The 16,822-nt window shown below is 36.2% G+C and overlaps 1 protein-coding gene across 1 annotated transcript; it reads left to right on the forward strand.

Annotated features, from left to right (window-relative positions):
- The first annotated feature begins 278 nt into the window (after positions 1–278).
- On the forward strand, positions 279–15,055 carry LOC113716787 (biotin carboxylase 1, chloroplastic). Its single transcript, XM_027241226.2, has 17 exons — positions 279–452; positions 594–697; positions 1,224–1,549; positions 5,548–5,689; positions 6,786–6,884; positions 7,004–7,060; positions 7,903–7,974; positions 8,783–8,872; positions 10,741–10,800; positions 11,580–11,765; positions 11,853–11,945; positions 12,024–12,105; positions 12,581–12,687; positions 13,502–13,577; positions 13,998–14,044; positions 14,145–14,207; positions 14,673–15,055. Exons 2-17 carry the CDS (start codon positions 635–637, stop codon positions 14,727–14,729), a joined length of 1,620 nt encoding a protein of 539 aa, XP_027097027.1. The 5' UTR covers positions 279–452; positions 594–634; the 3' UTR covers positions 14,730–15,055.
- Positions 15,056–16,822: the final 1,767 nt, after the last annotated feature.

The following is a 16,822-nucleotide window of genomic DNA, read 5'->3' on the forward strand; positions in this document are numbered from 1 at the left end:
TTTTGACTACTTTTTTGTTTTTCCTAATGCTGGGAATTAGTTTAACATAAAGGGTGATCAGCAGGATTCGAAATGGTAACCTCTACGTAAGAATCCAAGAGATAAAAAATTACTTAAATATGCTACTGTCGATTTGTACTGCTACTATTCATGCATTCATGTGCAGCTGCACCCAAAAAAATAAATAAGCAAAAAAACAAAAAGAAAGGAGCAGCTCCGGAAAGTCCAAACCCCTTTGGCGGAGCATTCAATCTGTGGCATCTAGCAAATAAGCTCTCCTCTCCAACAACGCCTCGTTTTCATCGACACCCACTCTCTTCAAACCTTCCCCTGCCTCCCCCCAAACCCCCAATCTGTTTCTTCATACTTTTCCTATAATCTATTATTCCTTCGTTCTCTTTCTTTCTCTGAGGAATTTTATCAAACAAATTAACGCATTACATTATCTTAAGGTATGCTCTCATTGATTACAGATCTCAGCATACTCAATGGCATTTTCACCTTCCTGCATTACGTTACAATGCTCTGATTTCCCAAATTGCTAACACGTTCTTGCTTTTTTGTGGGTTCCTTGTATTTTTCCCCTTTGAAAGATTTAGAAGAAAGAAGAACTTGAATTGTGGGTGATCAGAGAATGGATTCTGCAGCTATTACTTCTGTTTGCAGTAAATCCCTTTGCTCAACTCGCTCTACTCCTGTGAGTTCCACTCTTGTTTTTCTACCTTTCTTGTTATTTGTTTATTCCCAATTATGGTTTCCTTTAATGGGCTAGTTGCATGTTTTCTGCTGTTCTTAGGATCAGTTCTTTTTCCTTTTTCTTGGTTGGATTATTGAAATTGAGCTGTTTTTCGTTGTGAAAACTTGACCTTTTTTTTTTTTTTTTTTTTTTCTGAAAAGTAACATTTTCTTTAATCACATGAATGTTCGAGTAATAAATCAAGTCAAGGTTAATATTAGCACATTGGAGGTGATTTATTTAGTGCGGCAGAATGCAGCTTCATTAAATTGGTTGAAAAGTCTGTAATTTGAGCAAATTCATTAGAAGAGTTGTATTTAGTTTGGAACTTACGCATCAAGGAAAAGCATCGTTTGCGTTTTTGGCATATTAAATTTGTTTGGGACTGATATGATGCTGGTTCGCCTTGTTAGTTTACTTTTTATGTTTTTTCTTGGATCACACGAATTGACTTGATAGTGCTGCTGCTGCTGCTGCTTCATCTTAGGGTTTATTCCTGGGGACAACAAGAGGCATTAGGAGCTCCCAGTGTAGCTTCGTGGTAGGAAATAAGGTGCAGTTCCCTCGGCAGATTGCTCAAGCTTCTCGGCTTGTTTCTAAATCTGGAAAAAGTGGTGGGGCTCTTGCCACTACATGCCGTGCAGAGAAAATTCTGATAGCAAATCGTGGAGAAATTGCTGTTCGTGTCATTCGAACTGCACATGAAATGGGAATTCCTTGTGTAGCTGTTTACTCTACCATAGATAAGGATGCGCTTCACGTTAAACTGGCTGATGAGTCAGTTTGCATTGGAGAAGCTCCCAGCAGTCAATCGTAAGTTCTTTTGATGAATGCTTACTTCGTTGTTTATCACATGATTGAAAGAAAGAGTTGCTGATTTATTTTATTTTATCTTTATTTCTTTCCCGCTTACTGCTTATTATCATGACTGAATTTTCAACATGCTGGAAATAAAATGTGAACATACAAGTTCAATGCAAAATCAATGTCCATACTTTGCAAGTCATGATACCTTAAACCAAAAATCCTTGTGGCAGTGTATGTTCCATGGACTTTTCACTTTACCCTGCTGTACCCATGATTGACCCTTCACTTTATGCTAGAGTAGCCATTTCTGTGGGACACCATAGCCGAGCCCAGGTGACATAGGTGATAGCTGCAGGTACTGCATAGATCATTAACCATCTTGAGCTTATTCATGTCCTTGTGAAAAACACTTCTATCGTTGTCCATTGATTATATATTAGCTTACTGTGTTCCACTCTAACCCCATTGCTTTCCTCAATGAGCTTTCCATTTTTGCTTAGAAAATGTAGAATAACACAGAAAATGTAGGAAGGTGTTATAGTCTACATTTCTCTTCCATCCCACCCTCCCTCCCGGGGACAACAAAAAAAGAATTTTGTGTTGAATCTCTACTTCTCTGCTCCACATGCTCCAAAAAAAGAATTTTCTTATATTGAGCTGAAAGTATAAAAGCTCTAGAGTTGTATATATGATGTTATGTGAGTCCATTTTCGACTGAGTGATGGAGGACCAACCAGCTCATGAACTAAAAACTATAAGAAGAAACAATAAGGGTCCTGATGTTATGATTATATTGGAGTAAGCAACCATTTGTACGCTACAATGTTTTGATAGGATTTTCTTTGTTGAAGTCTTAATTTTCTGTTTTTCTTTCAGCCCAATTTAGAGGATTCTAACTCAAATCCGTCCTTATTTTGTTTACTCTGGCTATATGTTGTATAATACAATCCATGAATGTGCAAGAATCTTAAGTTATGATGAAAGTGAAGAAGAGCGTTAACTTTTAGACCTCTTTAAATATATTTATAGGGGATATACAGTTTCAGAAGATATGAATGGGAGAGCGCATCAAAAAGAGAGAGAAATAGTAGATTGATTGTTTCCGTTTGTCTTTGATCAACTCCTAGATCTTGGCAATTCTCTTGATAGAGTTCTCAAGGATTTACCTCAGATGATCGTCAGATCTATTTTTACCCAATTGTTGATCCAAGTCCCAACTTGTCAAGTATTTGTACTACTTTGGGTCTGGGTCTCATCTCAACTGTGAATTCATGTTTGCAAATTAACTCTATCCAAAATTTGTCCTGAGCTTCGCATCATGATGAGCATTTTAGTTAGGGACCCTAGTGGTGTCCTGGAAAGTAGATTAAGTAGATTAATTATATAGATGATAACTGTTTTGGTGAAACCAGTTATGTTGTGTACGCATGCCTTGGCCAAGTCTGAATTGGGCCTGCACTTGGGGGTTTGTATTCAGAAAATATTTTGTCCATGCTTACAGCTTACGATCTTAGATGAGGTAGTGAATTAGTAAGTTTCAGCAGTTTTTGACCAATTCCAAAGAAAGTCTTTGCAGTTTTTAGCCAATTCTTGCCTGATTTATTATTCATTTTTTCAGACTGCCAAATATGTGTGGGCAAAGTTGCTTCATTGTCTTGTCTAGTTGTGTATGTGTATTGGGGATGTTCAGTAGGAGTATTGATTTCTTATTGTCTAAAGTACTTAGGCGTTATTCCTCATGCAATTTTTAGCTGATAATAATCCTTTGTGATCTGTATTTAAGTAAGCAAGTTAGATAAGCTGTATTTGAGATAATTTTTTTTGCCGGGGGGGGGATGGACTTTAGATGATGATTTATCTAGACATGATTTAGGATTTGACACTCTGGTTTGTTTCTGATTTTGCTGTATATTTCATTATTTGGTTCTTTTGTTTCTTGTTTCAGTTGGTTTGTAAAGTGTCTGGCTGCCTAGTTGTCGGAACAACCCCATATTAACAGCCCCATGTAGTTAGCTTTAGCTGGATATTTGTCACACCATGTGTGGGTTTGGTCCTTGTCACAATGAATATGTGGGTGGTTGTATTTTTCTGTCATCTTTGCTGTCACAAAATACGAAGATCTAGAAAATTTAAGAATCAAAATCCTTCTCTCTTTAGCTGTGAAGCAATATCTCTTCTTTTCACCTTCCACTTCTGTGACTTCTTCTCACAATCTCTTCTGACTTCTATACCACTTTTATTTCTTAAATCTAGCTTCTCAAATTCCACCAAGCAAACTGCCTATTCTTGTATTACCTCTAGGAATTAGCAAAGCAATGAGTTGTAAACTGAAATTTAGAAGTCCAAAAAATGCCTTGTGTATTACTTCAAAATGAAAATAGGCTTTGAAATGGTGAAGAAATGAACATGGGTGTCTATGATAGTTAGAAGCAGGTTCGTATCAGAAGCTCTGGAAGTCTGAAATGGAAGTCATTCGTATGCTATTGCTTGATTCACGGTACAGAACATATTTACTATGAGCGTGTAACACAGCATATTTGACCTGTCCTTTACCTAATTACTTAAAAGGAGGTAAAACATTTCAGATAGCTCATGTGATACGCGGTTAGAGTTTCCAGTGGAAAGGTGTATTTGCCTTGGTAGATGCTACCTTAACTTTGGTATGCTGAAGATTTTCAGAAATGTGAGAGTGCTACTCCAAGGTGAGGATGTCTTGGGGGCTGAAGCTACAATTCTTTTAGGCATGCTCATGATTTCACAAACAGGAAATACGACCTCGGGTGTACAGAAAACTGTACTCCCAACCTTAATTGAAGATTTAGAAATTTCTCTCAGAGGAATATTTTCTGATTGACCACTTATTGGGACTTGGAGATGGTTCTTCTATAAATTTGTGACTGTCCTTTCTTTGAATTCCCAACCACCACCCTACTTGCTTGGCTCCATAAACCAAGAAAAGAACATTGTTTTATGGTTAAATCTAGACAAAGTACTGTAAACTGACTAATTCTATTTTGGTTTCTTTTTATTCAAAAAATAAAATTATTTCTGTAATTTAGAGATTTGGAATTTTGCAGTTTGCAAGATAAGTTAACACCTAAGATACAACTTGGTCCTATACATCAAAGACAAAAAAATGGCTTGCACAATGCTTAATGCAAGTGATTATACATGGATCAAATTCTCATTCCATTGCTGAATCCTGTTATCCTTCATCCATCTTGTTCGTCTGCATGTGGCAAGATGCACTTTATATCAGTCATGATCATATTAATGACTGCAGCAGAAAAAGTTGGTGCATGCTGAAATACACCCTGGTTTGTAGTCATTCACAGTTAATCTGTAGTTGAAGTTCAAACCAACTTCTTAGTCCAACCTATAAGGAAATTCCAAGAGATATGCTGTATCAGCAAGGTACTTCAATTTCCGATGAAGAAGCAGTTCCTAATTACCTAGCTAGAATACTGTAAAATACTCAAGCAGCTGAAGAACTTTTTAATTGGTGAATCAAAGTATTAGTAGCAAAGTCTCCATCTAGCTTGCCTTTTAGTCACCTTTGCTTGGTGACAGGCAATTTTGAGTTGATTTAGTATTATCCCGCTAGACACGGCAAAATATGATATGACAACATATAAAGTTGGGACTTATAGAAGAAATATAAGATAAAGTTGATTTGCCTTCAGGGAGACTAAAAGATTGGTTTACTTGGATGAGTTTTAACTAATAGAACAGCTACTGAGGGTATGGTTAAGAATGGATGTGGAGAAAAATTATCACTTAAGGTTGACTAACAGGGTTGTCCTTTAATTGCGAGTCTGCCTTGTTTAACTGTACAAAGAATTTGGGGTTTTCTATTCTTAATGATCCAATATCACCTTCTACTTCATATGATTGGATATCACCTTCTATTGTAACCTCTTTGGCTTCCAAAGACCATGATTCTAGTACTGCAGTATAATCTTGCTGGTATTGTCATACTCATTTCCTTCATGATATCCTTGCAGGTACTTATTGATCCCAAATGTATTATCTGCTGCTATTAGTCGTGGATGTACAATGCTGCATCCTGGATATGGTTTCCTAGCTGAGAATGCTGTTTTTGTTGAGATGTGCAGAGAACATGGAATCAATTTTATTGGGCCAAATGTAAGTTCTTAAGAAGATGGAAAGTGAAGTGTATTAAGTTTTGTCTTAATCTGGAATAAATTGTTTTAATTTGGAATGCTGATAATTCATGCTTTATGTTTTGACAACCTCACATAATTGGATGAGAAAGATGGGACTTGGCAATAAATCTGATGATACTAAATCACCTTAGTGAAGTGGTTTTGTCGTAGGTGGCCTATATACTAAGAGAAATATTTTGTGCTTTAGTACTCATGATTAATTTGTTCAAACGAGCCCTTGTTAATGCTGGTAATATCTAAATGTAGCTTATGCTTTTAACCTAAAGGCTGTTTGTTGCTGTACTAATCATACTCTCTTAAGGTGTTTAACCAATTGATTCCTTTTACCATGCTCAACTTGAGGAATCACGTTCTTCAGATGGTACAGATGTCAAACATCCAGGAAAAAGGTTGGCACTCTAGTAGAATAGACTGCTGCACGTAATGGTGTGTTCTTTAAATACTGACTCATTGTAGCTTAACCAGTTGATGCCTTTTACTACACGCAACCTCAGGTAATCGTGTTCTTCAGATGGCATAAGCGTGAAATCTAGTAAAAGGGGTGGTAATTTAGTAGAATAGACTGCTGCTCCTAATGCTTTGTTTTTTTAGCAGCAACTCCCTTGCGATGCTAAATACATTGCTGCTAAGTATGATGACAAAGGCATCATGAATTACTCAGAAGAAGCGTCAATCCAAGGCACGAGACAAAAGGGAAGGAGCTTAGTGAAAAATTTTAAAATAAAATAAGGAAGGAAATAGACTTAATAAAATTAACATCCTTGGCAGTTTTTCTTTTCCAGATCTAACAAGCAATAGGCATTTCTAGATGTACAAACTCAGACTGGCCCCTATTTGTCTATTTTTAGTAGCAGAGATGTCTTAAGGATGGATTTCAACATCTATGCTGTTGTGTGCAGTTCACTGTGAATACTCTTTTTGTGTTTACATTATAAATTGTACCTTTTATGGCCTCTCATTTAGATTTTTACAATGCATCTAAAATAGCTTCTTCAGAAATCTCTGCCCAGGCCTTTTCTAGAGGATTAGATTGCTTATTCCAAAGTGTCTTGCAGCCTGACAGTATCCGAGTCATGGGTGACAAATCAACAGCAAGAGATACAATGAAGAATGCCGGTGTTCCAACTGTACCAGGAAGTGATGGATTGTTACAGGTATTTGGTTTGAGTGCCATTTCTTGCTTTAAAATGATAGGTTATATTTATTTATAACATAAGTAGCAGTATTACCATTTACATCTCTTTGAACCTCAAATAAATTTTTGTTGTGGTAGAGTACTGAAGAAGCAGTGAGGCTCGCTGCAGGGATTGGTTACCCTGTAATGATCAAGGTAATCCTATACTTTAACTTTTCAGATGCACAATTATGTGCATGTATGTAGCGCCCTATCTCTGCGTGTTTGTGTACATATTTATATACATATACCTGTTTGTAGATGTATGCAAATTAGAAGATGAATTCATGAGTATTTGTGAGATTTTTTAAGTCATAAATCACTGCAAGTGAAAAAAATTCCAGAGTATAAAGATGCAGCAATGGTTGACTGACTTGCACCTGTTACTGCATTAATAACTTGATGATTTCTTTCTTGGGACTACAGATACTGCATTTAGGATGTGCTTATCTGTTCTTTTGCGTCTTTTACTATTGACCTATTGTATGGTAATATCAACTGTAGAAGTTAATCCTATTAGAAATTTGGATTCAACTGAGCACAGCTTGAGAAAAGCCCTATCCTGTACCATCTGCTATCAACTAACTGAGACCAAACCTATACTAAAACTATTTTCGTGTTTCTTGTGAGATTGTGAATCAAATACACATCCTCTAAGTTGTCAGATTATGTTTTTGCGTGCCAGCATACTTGCTGATGTACTCATGGAAAGAAACAAAAGACTTCCGCAATAGAGTAAAAAAGCAGTGTCATTTTTTCCTTATGTATAAAACCAGAAGCTTCAGAATTTATCAAGCTTTAGCAGATTGCGTTGAAAGAATTACATGTGGAATAAATGTAAATATTGAATACCTAGAACACTTAGAATGCAACATTGTTGATTCCCTGGAGTTGAAATTTTTTGCCCTAAATGGTTATGAGATGCATGTTTAAGTGAAATGAATTGCAAATGCATGTAAAGTCTTTGAGCATGACTTCTTTGTACATTATGCTTGAAGGCTACAGCTGGTGGTGGTGGAAGAGGAATGCGTCTTGCTAAAGAGCCTGATGAGTTTGTAAAGTTATTGCAGGTACTTTCATACATTGATTTTGCTTGAAACATGCTTATGGTTAAGCACAAGAAAGTGTAGTCTCCAGTTTTGGTGACTTAATTGAAAGATTCTGTGTGCTTGCCACTGGCTGAGCAACATTGAGCTAATTGTACCACACATCATTTGATACACTTGACTTGGTTTCATTCAGCATAGTTTTCATCATATATTTAGTGAAACAATAACACTTGGGATTTTTAGTTTGAGTGTGTTATTAGAAGTTAGCCATTGTATGATCTAATTAATTTTATATGTCTAACTAATTGATTTAATAAATCATTGCACCCCTGCATAGAGGTCCTGGCTCCTCTTTTGATGCATACTAACCCAATATGTGGTTCTTAGAGATGTCATTGTGCAAGTAGTTTTCTTAATGTTTGAAGTGGAAATTGAAGTGCTGTCTGTTAACCTGTAGACTGTTCACAAAAGATTCAATCTTGAAGTGCAATATATATTTTCTGACAGAAGGAGCATCTACCATCATATGTCAAAAATTTCACCTTTAAAGATATTATTTTCAGTTCTGCATCCTGCAAATTGCTGTGTTGTTAGTTGTTATCCTTCACTTGGTATTGTCAGATTTTTCTTTCTTGCAATAGTCTTTGCTTATTTTCTGTTCTAATTGATGAAGCTCTGAATTTCAGAGTTCATGCAAATGCGCAAAAATATAGGCACACTGATTTTGTTCTTCTGGCAGAGCATCTTTGACTTTGTTGATAGGTAGCTGTTATCGGGTTTGTAATTGAGCCCTCATCTATTTTTGGGATTGGTTTTTCTGGTCTGACAGCAAGCTAAGAGCGAGGCTGCAGCTGCATTTGGCAATGATGGTGTTTATCTGGAAAAGTACATTCAGAATCCAAGGCACATTGAATTTCAGGTACTATCATTTGATTTAATTTTCTTAAATTGTCATTCATTAAGATCTTGAGCGTAGATCTGAAATTATAATAACCTGGTTAAATAAAGAATATGTTGTGTTCTTTACTATTATTGCTCATGCTTCGTGAGAATGAAGCTAAGGTAGATGGACCTGATGCCCATGGATGCAAGTTTTTCTGCATTACAATGTCAACCCTTTTAAGGGCATTGGAGCTTATCGAATTATCACTGGTGGAATTATTCAAGTTAGAGTGTTGAATAAACTTGATAGAGCATATAGTACAACCAATCCTGTAAATGTTGTTAGATAATTAGTTTTTTGTAAGCTTAATTACCTAATTGAATTGCACTAAAATGAACATCTTGGTAATACTTTTAGTAATGAAGTTTCGTGGGGCTAACAGAACAGAATGCTGAATAATGTGGCACATGTGATTGCTAATCAGCCCGAAGCGTGGTTATCCAATCCACCTCTATTTTTATATTCCCTATAATTGCTTTGCAACTTATCTAATGAAGTTTATACTTGAAGAAGAAGAATATTTGCAGCTAAGAGGGACAAACAAAGTGCACATGCCTCCTGTCATGGAATAAAGGAAGCCCTCTCAGTATAGCCTGACAAAGAATTCCTCAAAACCTCAAATTTGCTATAGTCCAGACCAAAGTGGAGCAGCCTTAGGTTTGCTACTAGTCTTGCCCTGTAAAAGAGCACATGTTACTGGTCATATCCACTTACTGTTCAAAAGTGTGTTAATAGTATTATCCAAAGGATATAGGGTATCTTTCATAGAACAACAGGAAGTTGGGGAAACAACATCTGATGGTTTATAGTTCTTCCTAGAGGATATGAAGGGATAGATAATGTTTTAACACCTGTGGTATCTGAAGCATGAGAGAACTTTGAGATGCTTCAAATCTCAAGGAATGGTTAGTTTTCATATTTTAAAAATGTATATTTCATGGTATCATCCAAAATAGAAGTTACGCAGAAATGCATCTAAAGATCTAAGCTATACAGAGGAAGAAAAGGCTTGTAAAAACTCTCTTAACTTTGCTTCCAACTAGTAAGTAACATGCTTTAGTTATTTTGGTGATTCATTTGCTGTTCAAATATGCTATTCCATGCATTTTTCCAAATGGAAATGGTCTTTTGCACTGATACGAGCTCCAAACTACATGGAGATTTATCAAAGTTACAAGGCTTGAAATCATATTAACAAACTAATTGTAGCATAGGTATATTAGTCCAGTTAACCGGATTTCCATTTCAATCAAATTGTTGCACTTGATCGCGAGATTTGGACTTCATGTAAATTGCCCAATAAGATTTGAGGTTATGGTGCCACAAAATAGAGGTGTTCTGTCATTTCTCTCATCGGCAAGATAATCATGGCACTAGCTACTGCTGACTATTGTTGTGTCTTCGCTGTCTCTTTTTAATCAGAAAGCTAATAAAAAAATAACAAAAACTGATCGTTGCTTGTTTTCTGAATCTTATTGGCTCTTTATCAGTCTATGATGCAGGGTTTTTATTTCGGTTTTACGTTGTACTAAGGTCACTGCAAAGGGCCTGCAGTGACTTCTTTTTTAACCTGGCGTAGTAGCAAGATCATTATTATTCTCATCTCCATAAGAACCTGCAGTGTATCTTGACTGAAGCATATTTAATTTTTTTGCTTGTGAAAACATAGTTTTATCTCTCCTCTTGTCTGTATTCCATTTTCATTGATTAAGTAAATAATTTTTAAGTGGTTGTAGAACTATAAGCCCAAAAAAATAAAAAAGATCCCATTTCTTTTGATTTATGTCATATGCTGCAGTTAATAAAATGTTAGATTCACATGAATTTGTCTTTTTGTTTTCCAGGTTTTGGCAGACAAGTATGGAAATGTTGTGCACTTTGGAGAACGTGATTGCAGTATCCAGGTAATTTTGCTGTATGTTTGTTAATGTGAGGCTAAAAATATCAACTGGAGCTGTCCAAAGAAAGATCTAAGGTTTGCAAACTCAAGACCTTAGTTTTTGTGGAAAGGGTTTTAGTTACCAACATTCCATCGTCCAAATTAACCTGCAATTTTTATTTTTTTAATTTTTTTTTTTTTTATCAGGGGAAGGGTGGGATAGAAGCAGGTAAGGGAGGATTTGACCCTAGGTCCTCTAATTCCTAGGGCCTCAATATTAGCTGCTAGACCAAGGCCTACTCAGCTCCTGCAATGTTTAGTTTAATGCAAATACTTTCATAATCTGGTGTCCTCATATTTCATTTCACTTTCCAGAAAAACTCAAAACTGATAAATCCATCATTGAACTGTGTGTTACATATCTGCACAATCAAGCTGTAGCTCTAAGAACTTAAGTAAAGCCAGCTAATTTTTAAGTTTCAGTATTGCAGCGTTAGTATGTAACCAAAATTTTAACTATTATGGTTCCTTTTTTCATCAAACCATTTTTTTCTTTTTTTTTTCTTAATAATATTAACCTATGGGTGCATCTAAGTTTTGTGGACTTTTTTTGTGTGCATAGCTTAGTTCATTTCTACTTTTGTTGGTATAATGGAAATTAAGTGAAATCTGGACAAGTTTGCTTCTTGGCAAAATGGTTTTTCTGCTGACGTTTCTTGAAATCTAGTTTTATGTACTTTGGTCCTAAACTAACATAGCTAGTTGGAGGAATGAGTGCAACTAAGTATTTGTGTATTTATGCAGAGAAGAAACCAGAAGCTGCTTGAAGAAGCACCCTCTCCTGCATTGACACCAGAGTTACGGAAAGCCATGGGTGATGCAGCAGTTGCTGCAGCTGCCTCTATTGGTTACATAGGCGTTGGTACTGTCGAGTTCCTTTTGGATGAAAGGGGTTCCTTCTATTTTATGGAGATGAATACTCGAATTCAGGTGGGAAAAGGCACTTCGGCATTTTATCAAATTTGTACTGAAGTATTATATTAGGGAATTGTATGATATATTTTAAATTAAACATAGGTGGAGCACCCAGTGACAGAAATGATTTCTTCTGTGGACCTGATTGAAGAACAAATTCGTGTGGCTATGGGAGAGAAGCTTCGTTACAAGCAGGCACGAGTTACAAATACAGAAAGTATAATACATAAGACTCAGTACTTATTCCCACTTAATGTTTTTCATTGTGTACAGGAGGATATTGTGTTGAGAGGACACTCAATTGAATGTCGTATAAATGCAGAAGATGCTTTCAAAAACTTCCGACCTGGGCCTGGTAGGGATTTTCTTAAGTTTAGATGCACTTATGTTGAATAATTTTGCTCACCAAATGAACTTTGTTTGAAGCGAAACAGTAGTAATAAGCTTTATGGAGTCTTTCCCAGTTTAAGACTTCTAGGAGTCATTAGGTTTTCCCATTCTTAGCCTACCTTCTGATGATCCAACTGAAAGCCTATTTTGCATCTGTAATTTTTCAATTGTTAGGATATGGTTTGTACCATTAGCTGCTGATGGATGTTATATATATGTGGAAGAATTGGGAAATATCAATTTGATGAATCATTCAGTAGAATGTTGTTATTTTGCTTTATTGTTTGTCACTGGGGTTCAATCATTCTAGTTGTTAAATGTGGCAAGTATTCTTATATAAGATAAATACTTTTGTCCTGACTGGTTGTTTAGTTTGTGTTCAACATTTGTTAAATTAAGGGAAGCTCAGAAAAATTGATGCGCATATCTATTAAAAACAGGGAGAATAACTGCATATTTGCCAGCTGGAGGTCCATTTGTGCGAATGGATAGCCATGTTTATCCTGATTATGTGGTTCCACCAAGCTACGATTCCCTGCTTGGAAAGGTTAGTCAACAAATATCATGTATTTGTATTTAAATGCAATATGGTTTCTTTTTTCCTTGTCTTTCCTTTTTTTCTCCTGCTTACAACTTCCATGACTTCTGTGATGAATGATACGTCTATAAGAATATGAATATTGGATGCACAACAACCCAAAGTTTGATACATTTCACTCTATGTGAGATACTGCAAGACCATAGAAATGGGCTTAAAGCATACCTATTGATTTGTATATTCTGTGGGCTTCAAACGGGTGAACTAGGTTAAACTGGTGTGCAGATAAAATTTTAAATTGAAATATGGGGATTTCTGTAATTCTTTGGGTAATTAATGAGCTATTTATGGAAATTCCCTGATCAAAATTTGTATTAAGTTGATGAGATGTGAAAAATGAATGTTGGTATCATTTTGTGCCTATATCACTTTGCATTTCTCTATGGAAAAAATGATGGAGCCTAAAACTTCTAAAGGACCTTGGCTCCAGTGAAAAGGTACTAAAAGTGGACATATAGTTACCATAGCATGCTTATAATGCTATATGCCATAGCAATGGCATAACATTTCCCGATTTACTTGGGGATAATTTTTGCATGTATGGGAGTGCTTGAATGGACGTTTTAGTTTTTGAGATTTGCAGTAAGCATTTATTATTCATTTTTTGGGATGCTGTGGGGCATGATATTATAGAAACATGATCTGTGGTAGCTATATGGAGATTATATGGTTATGTATTGTACTTCAGCTGACTGTCATCTTCACCTTCATTTTCCATGATAGCCCTATCCCATAATATTAATGTTGCTTGATGTGAATTTAGCTTATCGTATGGGCTCCAACAAGAGAGAAGGCAATTGAACGCATGAAAAGGGCTCTTGATGACACAGTCATCACAGGTGAGATGGGATCCTCCAGCTTATTTTTCTTCCCTTGCCCGGATTGGCAAATCATTTTTCCATCATCAAATGAATTTGGTTGAAAAGTTTGCCTTTCCTAGATTAACACATTCACTATAAGCCAAGAAAATGGAGGAACAAATGACTAAACAGGAACGGGATATTTGGACTTCAACATGGTCCTATCCTGTCTCTATATTCAGTTTCTTTCACTTCTACCTGATTGTTATTTCTCAGAACCAAAAGTTGAGATTGACCATCACTGGTTTCCATAGACATGGTTGAGCAATTTTGCTGGTGGTCCCATAAGTTTCAAATTTGGGATACTGTTTGATCGACCTCTGGAGTTATCAAATAACTGTACTCTCTTTTATTTCCATTAACTCTAGAGTTCTAACATATGAACTGTCCTTTTCCCAGGGGTGCCAACTACAATTGATTACCACAAACTTATCCTGGACATTGAGGTAGGCAAAAATTGGATGAAGTGATTGTGCTCTATTATTTTTTTATCTGGAGTTTGTAGGTGTGTTGTTGTTAACTGAAATTTTCATGTTGCCAATGCAGGATTTTAGGAATGGAAAAGTAGACACTGCTTTTATTCCTAAGCATGAGCAGGAATTGGCTGCAGTAAGATCTTGAGATACTCGTATTCGATAGTTTTAACATTTTGTTTCCCCAAATTTTAGTCAATCCCCCCACCCCCACCCCCCACATCATGGTTAAGCACTGCACATTTTCATGCATAGAGAAGGCAAACCTAGAAAAAGACGCTGCCTTCTTTTGGTGTGTGAAATGGTCAATTGGACATGTGCCTCATGCGGTGCTTCCATGTGAAAGTACCTTTTTTGGAACTTATCGTCGAGGTGATATTATTAATCATTAGTAGCACTAGAGATGGGGCCAGAAGCTGATTGTGCATTTCTACGTCAAAGTGGCAAATCTATTCTTGATCTTAGAGTGGATAATGTCTTAAGAATTTGAGCTGTGACCTAGCATAACCTACTTGAGCTCTATTATAGCAGTCCAGTCATGTTCTATCACTCTAATTTTGGTTGTTGCTTCCAATCTTTCTGACTGGATTGCCTTTTGCAGCCCCAGCAAATTGTACCAGCTACCTCGGTGAAGGAGTTGGCGAAGGCAGCTGCCTGATTTGCTTTGTTGTTAGTTTGATTGAGCTTGTTTACGTTGGAATTTGCTTTCCCAGAGCAGTCCAGATCCAATGCATTTTTTCCTTCAATACATTTTTACATTTAGCGAATTGTTTGTGAATGAAAAAATCAGTTTTGTTTTAGGATTTTTAAAAACAAAAATAGTACACCAAGGTTGTTCTCTATAACCTAGCACATTGTAACTGTAGTGTTTTGGTATCAGAAATTAGATGAGATCCCCCTATTTTCATCTTCTTGAGGTGGTGCAGAACAGTTTGAGAAGTTGGATCATTCGAAGAAATTACAGACTGTTATTTTTGTTATAAACCGTTTGCTGTATATTGGTAAATTGAAAATAAATTACGATAATCTTGCAACTTTAGCCCTGAGATGTGCAAACCTGAAAGGACCAAGAAACTTTTACAAAATGAATAGGTGAATGATAGGAGAAAGCCATCAGAATTTCATACCTGGTAGCACTTATGACCAATGTGAATTTGCTGCTTTAAGCTTACTATACATTTTCATGCACAGCAACCACGAAACAAACTGCTCGTTATTTTGGGTGTGAAAATGTCAAATGTACAGTCTGCGTAAATGGCTTACTTCTGACGTGTGTATTTTTTTTTTTTAAAAATGTTGAAGAGCCTTTATCTCAGAACTCATCTTTCTGGTACTATAACTAACTAACTAGCTGCAACAGAGATTGGACCAAGACCTGATTTTGATATGCTTTAACATCAAAAAATTTTCAAGCAAAGATATGATCTTACCCGAATGAAGACATGTTAGTACTTTTGCTAACCAAAAATGCGAATATGGGCTCAAAGTTCAAGGTACTTTATTTTTATATGCCCTGTTAATCAATTTTAAAAGCAAAGATTTAGCTGCTAGAAAGATATATCGCGCAGAAGTACAGAGATTCAAAATATCCTCTTATGCTTCAAGTTGTATCATTACTTCAATTGCTAACGAGTAAATTGCTTATGTTGTATTATATAACCCCTTTGTTCTAGCCTCAAGGGCGCAACAAGTCGAGTTAAAAACTAATATTGCTCTATTTGATCCCCAATTAAATTAAAAATAGCTGTGCTTATGCTTAAACTTGAATCAAAGCTTGAGCTTGATGGGAAAAAAAAAGAGAGATGGAACTCCAAAAAGCAAAGGAAGGTTGAGCTCAAGCAATTTACTCCTAGAACTTCACCAGTAAACATGACCGTTCACTAGAATTTCAAGTCAAGAAATTTCACAGATCTTTAAATTGGAAATTTCACCGTAACTAGTTCATTGCCACATGCAAAGTAATGTGAAATTTAATTGATATAATCATATTAGCCTTGATTCTTAATGATGTTATTATTACAACTGTGACGCCCCACTTCTCCCTAAGGCGAACCAAAGGGTATCTGCGGGTGTCTGCCCAACTCTCGTCAGGACTCAAGCAATTTCTATTCAATCTTATAGCGGTACTAGACGTCAACAACCAGATAATATAAATACAATTAGTGCAGAAGCATTCAAGCTTAGCAATATTTAACAATTATCCAATCCTTACATCGGGTTTCCATAATACAACCCAAAATATACAATAGCCACAATGCCTAGTCAATATTATTGGAACCCTATTACAAAAGTACAAAAGGGAATTTCCTCCGAGTCTCATTCCAAATCCAATCCTGTTAAGAAAAACAAATCTACAGGGTGAGCAAAATGCTCGTGAGGCCAAGAACACACATGCAAGCATATTGTTCAAGTAACAAACCCAATTTACAAATCGAGCAATAATATTTCAATAATTAATAAATTCACTAGAAAAGGAAACAGAAACAATTCAAGGATACTGAATCTCTCAGGAGTTATATTCCACTTGCACGATCAATAACCACCACGAATTGACATTCTGTCAATCGGGTAGGTTTAGTCCGTAGAACTCCATTTAACCTGTCCCCTTTCACCTTACATACCCCTGTATCGGGCCTGCCTGTCATTTATTTAAGTCGATACTACTCGAGTATGCCAAGCGAGATCTCTTACTAGATCAACCTTTCCTTATTTCCCATGGTTTACCAAGGAGCCCGACCAAACCCATGCCGA

The sequence above is a fragment of the Coffea arabica genome, chromosome 11c, assembly GCF_036785885.1.
Source record: "Coffea arabica cultivar ET-39 chromosome 11c, Coffea Arabica ET-39 HiFi, whole genome shotgun sequence".
Lineage (NCBI taxonomy): Eukaryota > Viridiplantae > Streptophyta > Magnoliopsida > Gentianales > Rubiaceae > Coffea > Coffea arabica.

Coding starts and splice junctions, on each gene's coding strand:
- LOC113716787 (XM_027241226.2), top strand. CDS start 635: ATGGATTCTGCAGCTATTACTTCTGTTTGCAGTAAATCCCTTTGCTCA. Junction 7,061..7,902: donor GTTACCCTGTAATGATCAAG/GTAATCCTATAC, acceptor TTATGCTTGAAG/GCTACAGCTGGTGGTGGTGG. Junction 7,975..8,782: donor AGTTTGTAAAGTTATTGCAG/GTACTTTCATAC, acceptor CTGGTCTGACAG/CAAGCTAAGAGCGAGGCTGC.